Source organism: Branchiostoma floridae, chromosome 17 (assembly GCF_000003815.2).
Source record: "Branchiostoma floridae strain S238N-H82 chromosome 17, Bfl_VNyyK, whole genome shotgun sequence".
In the NCBI taxonomy this organism is placed as follows: Eukaryota; Metazoa; Chordata; class Leptocardii; order Amphioxiformes; family Branchiostomatidae; genus Branchiostoma; species Branchiostoma floridae.
Window position 1 is genome coordinate 14,388,416 of NC_049995.1, and position 7,635 is coordinate 14,396,050.

General features: G+C 44.1%; 1 protein-coding gene across 1 annotated transcript; it reads left to right on the plus strand.

Annotated features, from left to right (window-relative positions):
• The first annotated feature begins 263 nt into the window (after positions 1–263).
• LOC118404602 (potassium voltage-gated channel protein Shal-like) lies at positions 264–6,659 on the plus strand. Its single transcript, XM_035803812.1, has one exon. It carries the CDS (start codon positions 1,484–1,486, stop codon positions 3,401–3,403), a length of 1,920 nt encoding a protein of 639 aa, XP_035659705.1. The 5' UTR covers positions 264–1,483; the 3' UTR covers positions 3,404–6,659.
• The last annotated feature ends 976 nt before the right edge of the window (positions 6,660–7,635 follow it).

Here is a 7,635-nt window from a genome sequence, read left to right on the forward strand (position 1 = left end):
TTACACCAGCTCGGCCCAGTCGTCCCCTTCTCCATACCCTCATATCTCAATAAATCAAAATTTATATTGATGTCAAAAATGTCAATAGTTTATTAAGAAAATCAGCCTCGACCGTATCTCTTGAAAAAAAGAGGCAAAGAAAGAAATCGTTATTGACACGACAACATATATGTTGAGAACAAGACATAAAACAACATAATACACCAGTCCGGCCCAGTCGTCCCCCTTACCCATACCCTGATATTGATCTAGGGCCCCACCGATACAGCCATGGCGCTCTGGTGGAAGCTTCAGCGACACTCCCTAACGCTGGTGCAGAAGGTACCAACGAACGAGGCCTCTTCCTTCCTTTGATTTAGACTCTTGCAACGCTTGCTAATATTCAAAGCTCGCTTTGGTATACAGGAGGAGAGAGCGGCGGTGCTAGCCATGATTCATTTGGCCTTGAGGCATACCGTCTAATTGTGTCATTAACGCCGGAGTTTTCACCGCCAGCACCTGCAACCACGCACGCAGGGGAAAATATATTCCAAATCTCTGAAATATTGAAATCTGTGACGGCGCGGTTTCAATTTTTGGGGCAGTCTGGGACGGTGGAGCCAATCGGTCATCGGTTCGATCCTCGCGGGAGACAGGTGTATCGGGGTGACGGCATCAGATGTGCTGGTCCTCTCATTTGACGCTCGTGCTGAGACAATAACCCACGTAACGTTCCGTTCCCCGCTGGGAGGATAGGAAGGGTTTATACAGGAGAGGGGCTGTCTACGCGACAGGGGATAGAACCGACCGAGCGCTGCTGCTACTGCCATTGTGTAGGAAACGGCGTCACTTTTTCCTGTCTGACAACCGAGAAATTCTACCAGCAGCCGAGCGAGAGAGAGATGCCATCAGGCAACGACGTATGCGTGTCCCCGCCGCAAGGTGTCTTGTGAGATGCATGAAAGTGAGAGTGATGCGTAATCCCCCACCGCGTCCGTCTTGGAGGAGGAGGTTTGCGGAGGGTGTTGCCGGCTGGGCGTCTTGGAATGCGCGCAGGAGGCCGGCGAATTAGCATCTCAAATACCCCTAGCACCGCTGCTTGGCCCGCAGAAGGAATTCCAAATTTCGGGTGGATGTGTGTGACGCGCGTTGCGGGGAGAAGGTGGGCCCTTTATTATTCTTCGATCACCAGTAATCTGGAATAACGGCTAGAGGTAGGAGGCGAGGGAGGCTGGGACATTACTGTAGCTGCTGCTATGGGTGGGACTACGGACGGGGGAGACTCCGGGGCCATGGGGGCCGCGACGACAGCTACAGGGAGGCGGGCAGATTCACCGACAGGGATTCGACACGATTAATGTATTCAGATAGCCTTGGTTGTTGTGGACGTACAGCAGACTGGTAGTGGTAGAGTCAAGCCGCCACCACGCACGTCTGGCTTGCAGGTAGGGGTCCTGTTGCGGGTGTTTTGCCGACCGGACGGAGAACTGTGGGATGTGCTACGATGACTGGCTCGGAGCAGCAGCATCAGCATCAGCACTCCGCCTCAACATCCCCGGCCCACCGCGGCTCTGTCTCCAAGCAGAGCACCGTGGTCCGCCCGGTGGATCGCAGAAAGTCCGGCGACACACTCATCTTCCTGAACATCGGAGGATGCAAGTACGAAGTGTGGCAAAGCACCTTGGACCAGTACCCCGACACCGTGCTGGGCAGCAAGCTACGGGACCGCTTCTACGACGAGAAGAAGAACGAGTTCTTCTTCGACCGCGACCCGGGCCTCTTCAGGTATATTCTAAATTTTTACCTTACGGGGACCCTTCATGCGCCCGTGGTGGAAGACACCAGCGCGTTTGATGACGAGATAGGGTACTTCCAAATCAATCCCGATTTCTACATGGGTTTATGTTGCTACGAAGGATATCTAGATCGAAAGGGATTTGACATTAAGACGGGGAGAGTTCGCAATTCGTTTGACGAGGAGGAGAAAACCCCGGAAAAGAAGGGGCCCCTCACCATTCGCGAAAACCTTTGGGAGACGGTCGAGAACCCGCAGTCGAGCACCCAAGCGAAAATCTTTTTCTACGTGACCGGATTTTTTATCGCACTTTCTGTTGGCGCTACTATCATAGAGACAGTGTTTTGTCAGGAGACTGTCAACCCGACGTTTGAGGATGAACTGAGGCTTGCAAGATGTAAGGTGATCTTCATGTGCATAGAAACGGCCTGTGTGGTTGTGTTCACCAGTGAGTACTGTGTGAGATTATACGCCTCGCCGGAAAGAGTCAAATACGCCAGGTCCTTCATGTCTGTCGTGGACGTGATTTCTATATTTCCGTTCTACGCTGGCCTGTGCCTTCCCGAGAGCAATCAACTGCAAGGCGTTTTTGACACCACCCGAGTATTCAGGGTGTTTCGAGTCTTCAAGCTATGCAGGTCCTCTCCAGGTATGATCCTCCTCGGCAAGACACTGAAAAAATGCGCCAGTGATCTGAGTTCCCTCGTTATGGCACTTAGTCTCCTTATTCTCGTGTTCACTACGATGTTGTACTACATGGAAAAGAACTACGACGGCACACTGTTCACGTCCATTCCCGCCGGGTTCTGGTTTACCATCGTTACCATGACGACCGTGGGGTACGGTGACATGTACCCTTCCGGTTTTCTGGGGAAGCTCCTGACGGCGGTGTGGGCGGTGTCCAGTGTGATCGTTCTGGCATTGCCGCTGACTATTCTAGTCGATACGTTCACCAACATCCGGGAATCTATGATGAAGCCTACCAGGCGGAGAGATGGGACCGAAGAGGAGTCCAACAACAACAACAAATCTCCTGAGAAAACGGGGTCGAGCAAGTCTAGGAAGAGCATAGAGACGGTTGAAACTGTGGTAGAAATGAACGTTCTGAATAAAGATCCCACAGCAGTGGTGAAAGACTTGCTACAAGTCGATGTAACCAACGACAAGCGGCCCCCGTCTCGAACCCCGAGTGTAGCTTCCGAAGAAAAGACTGAAAAGTCTGAAAAAGCGGAAAAGAATTCCATAACAATCAACGTGCCGACCGAAAATAAGACGTCGGATGTAAGTGAAGAGAACAAGAAGAATACCTGCAACACGAGTTCAACTAAAAACGTTTCCGAAGACGATAACAAAAACGCCCCAAACGAAAACGAAGAAAACATGATTGACAAAAACGTTCCCAACGAAAACGAAAAGAACGCGAAAAACGAAGTCACAGTCACCCAACCGACCGAGAGTATCAAGACTGGCGACGTCAAAAAGACCGGGCACAACAGGAATAAAAGTTCCAGAAGTTCCAATACCAGTAAAAATAGCGGCGTGTCAACAAACGACTATCCACCTTCTGCAACCGCGACGCTTTCTGATCAAGACTCGGCGTCGCAACATTCTATAGACACTAGAGTTTAGCAAATACCAATAACACAAATATTACAACCACAGGGCAATACAATACACCAATATTGCCACGCAGTACCGTCTGCTTGGATATTGAGCCAGAACGTTTATTGCGGTGTAACTGAATACACCAGTGCCCCTTCGAAAAATCACTTAAAAAAGGAAAACAAAAAGCCTGTCTGGTGATACCTGAAGTTTATTCCCTGGAACCCTGATCTGTAAAAATGTGGAATCGGGACCAGGTCTCCCGGAGGTTGGCGAGCAACGACAATTGTTCTTCTTAGACAAGTTCTTCACCGTAAAGATCAGGCGTATGAACTGGGGCGATGAACCGTCTTACGGCTGGCGAGGTCCACTTCTTCAACGCAGACATTGCCACCACTTTATCACGGGACGCATTCTGTCGTAACTGGATACTAAACGCGAATGGAATAATAACAACCAACAACGGAAAATTGAGACAAGAAGGAGTGACGTTCGCGTATTGAAAATGATGAAATTGTGTATGGCTGACTCGTTCACGAAGGCGCATCATTTAATATTCGATTGAAATCGACATTTCGGAGGCGGCAGCCATCTTGAAAAGAAGCACCATTGATCGATGTATCGAGAAAGGAATCTGCTGACAAACAAAAAATACCTTCACCACGTTTCTAATGTACGAGAAATTAGAGATATTCGGATCAATTCTAAAACGTAGAGTCAAAAACAGCCACAGAAATAATATGATAAAGATCTTCCACTACTGTAGAAAGGACTAGAATTTGACACAAATTAATTTCAAACTGCAAACAAGATCACCGGACTGTTTCTCGCCAGGACTGATGTAAACACAACGATGTAAAGAAGGACAAAAAACAATTCGGAAGGTTTGTCAATTCGTAGTCTTCCTGCGGGTTCGTGTTCGGAGAAAAAACATCTACCATATCTTAAGACGTCACCGTGCTAATATCAAGATGGCGGATTCTGAAAATCGCGTTGTTTACTTGGAATGGCGATCTCACTGTGGGCAAAGCTAATCCAAACTGTAGATACAAAGACTATTAAGGGCAATACCTAGCTGAAGGGAAATTTTCTACCAAATCTTAGGTAGAAGTTAGGAACAAAAAAAAAGGATTAGATCTAAAAATGCAGGTAGACTGTAGAATTTATAAATAGCATCGAAAAAGCAATATTCAACTTTCAACAACGTGCATGAACGAACCATGTGATTGTGAATAGATTAAAACCCTCAAAATCTGCAGATCCATGCAAAAAAACTGGCCACAAAGACCCCTTCCATCACTGTACATGTTCATTAGACTGCTCAAAGTGATGACAACACCCATTTGTAGATAACGTGACCCGAATCACCCATTTCAACCACCTTACTAAAAAGATAAAACTGATTATAGTAGAACCACAGACATTTGCAAAATAATTCAACGAATTACCGGTTATGCATAAAATATAGTGTAGGATACTGAAAAGGATCGCAACGTACTATAGATATACTAAAAGGATAGCTTAATGCATTGAGTTGGATTACAGTGAACGCGCTACTATTCCGTGCACATTAGACGCTATGAACTGTCCTCAAAAGAACATCCATTGTTTAACCAGATGAGTCGTGTTGCCACCGTGTAGCTACAAGGGAATCTTCATTCCCTTCTCTCGCATTAAAAACACACAGTGCAATATCTGTAGATATTATCGACCCATCCGAGACGACAACAGAAAAATGCTTCCCCAAGGACCTTACTTATAACATGTACCAATATTCGGAGAGGCATCTTCGGGTGTGAACTATCGTGCATGATGAAAAACCCTCCAGGAGCGTCTAAATGACGGAATCTGCTTCTGAATCTCTGAATTATACTATGTATATATTGTCTGGATTTTCCTGCGGGGTATCCTCGTTGGAGAAGTATTCCCTTGGGATCGTGACGTCACAACACACGTTCCGAGGATGGATGAGGGAAAACATTTGCACGTCTGAAGAAGAACCACTTCAACAATCCATATCTGTCCACGAGTCAACGTACGAAGAACGTCTATCGAAGAGCACATGCATGGATGAAAAAACGTACTCTCAATAAGAAATATGCAATATTATAAACTACTAGGACGTACGTACGCTGTGGAAAGAGACTGAAAGAAAGAAAGAAACACACAGTATTGCCGCCATTTTTACACTCATTCGCATGGGATTTAAACCCGCCATCGTCGGTTGTGTTGGGATCGAACCTGGGACTACTCCCTAGGGGAATGCACCATCCTGAACCTAAGGTAACGCATTGTTGAGATTAGGCGAACATATCTCTCTACCATCGAACCCTGCACCCTCCGATCGTATCAAATTTCCACCCGGTACCCGATACGGGGGGTAATTTTATTAGCCTAAAACTGGAAACATTTTCGGCGACCGCTAAAAGGTGGGATATTAAATATTCACGAGTTGGCTTGATGCATGAGAGCAATTTTGGGGCGTGGCTGATAAAAAAAAGTTGAATTATATGCTTGACTTCTTCTATTCACACTTTCATAAAGCCGGCCCCATGAATAATTTCTGAACCAACGCCAGTTTGCAACAAAAGTTACATAACCTGATTACCAAGCCAAAATGATGAATAGTTCGGTGAAAGATGGAGCGAAAGATACGAATATCACGCAGTGTTTACATATCAATACATGCACCACGAACTTTCGCACTTTCTCACCGATCCATGAGTCAAAATTTCAAGAACTGATCCTCATTTTTTTTCACAAGAAACGTCCTTATAGATTGCTTTAATCATGAAAATACATGGTTATGAAAAAGATCACAAATATCTGTTAATAGGATAGCGAGGATGGGTGATGGTAGAGTGATATAATGTCGCCGGAATACGCTGCATGCACTTTTATACGGACTTACCTTGTTACTATAAGTACAACTTAGAGGTACAGACAGTCATCTTAAAAAAGAAAAACGGAAAACTATTCAATGACTTCCACGACGAATGGAAACGTTATGTACAAATTTAATATAAATGTGAAGAATATATTTACCCGATAGTGATTAAATAATAAGCATCTATAGTGAGTGCTTTAAATATTTGGTCTTTACATGATAATTATCAATCGTTCAAAAACCGTGCGATATACTGAGTTGACCAATAATCAGAATATGCAATTATCTGGTTTCGATTATCACCCTTGCCACAGAGGAGCTACTCCTTTATTGTCTAGCATGTGTGTAACAGTAGGTGATGTTAGAAATTATAATGAAATACAAAACCTAAGAGAACATTTTGTGCTTGACATTTTCTGCTTACGTTTCAGACATTTCATATAGATAGCGAAGGCTGGGTAATTTTAGGTTAAAATATCCCAATCTCACTTACTTACTACTATCATATTGATACTGTGTTTTATAAGTCATGTTTACCTTAAAGCTAACCATAGCGAAAAATAATTACAATCCATATGACCCAAACGCTTCGTAGCAAAATAAGTAAACGTGAAATCTTTGTTAGTCAAGAACTGCTTAAACTGTTCCTTTCTAACGTTTGGCAGTGAAGCCATAATAATGTTTAGGTTAGAAACATCAATCAGGTTAACCCTTTCTATTCATGTTTACTTTGTTTGCCTTAGTTGACCATAATTCACATGACAGTATGAACAATGTTACTGTAAACATCTTTTTGCAAAAGTGTTTTCTGTGTTTGTTTTTTATGCATCTTATTATCACCAGTTAAACAGCAAGTCAGTCACAATGGTAGCAAAACGTTTTAGTCACCAATCAATGATTTAAAATTCAGTTGCGAAGCCTATGTAATATTCACTTCTAAAATATTGGTCAGATGAATGTCGTTACAAAAATCCTTACGTTAGTTCTCACGATCACGAATTATTTTCTACTGTACAGCAATTCAGTCGGTACCCTGGATAAAATCCACGTTTAGATATCAGACATTAAAAATGCAATTGAGACAATTTATAATTTCTACCTTAAAGCAGCATCCCTGATTGTTTAGGGGTCACCATGGATAATATCTAGGTTTGAATATAAGACATAAAAAATGTGCTCACGAATTAAGTTACGGCATTTCATTCGACACCCAGGGTAATATCTACGTTTGAATATCAAACATTAAAACTGTCACGAAGCGAATTTATAGTTTCTACTGAAAGCCGCATCCCCGATTGCTTTGAGAGGTCATAAATAATGACTATGACCAATATGTGCTGCCGGAAAAATATCAAACATTAAAAATGTCATT

What these genes read in the sequence shown, in the direction of transcription:
- LOC118404602 (XM_035803812.1), top strand. Translation starts at nt 1,484, where the DNA reads ATGACTGGCTCGGAGCAGCAGCATCAGCATCAGCACTCCGCCTCAACA.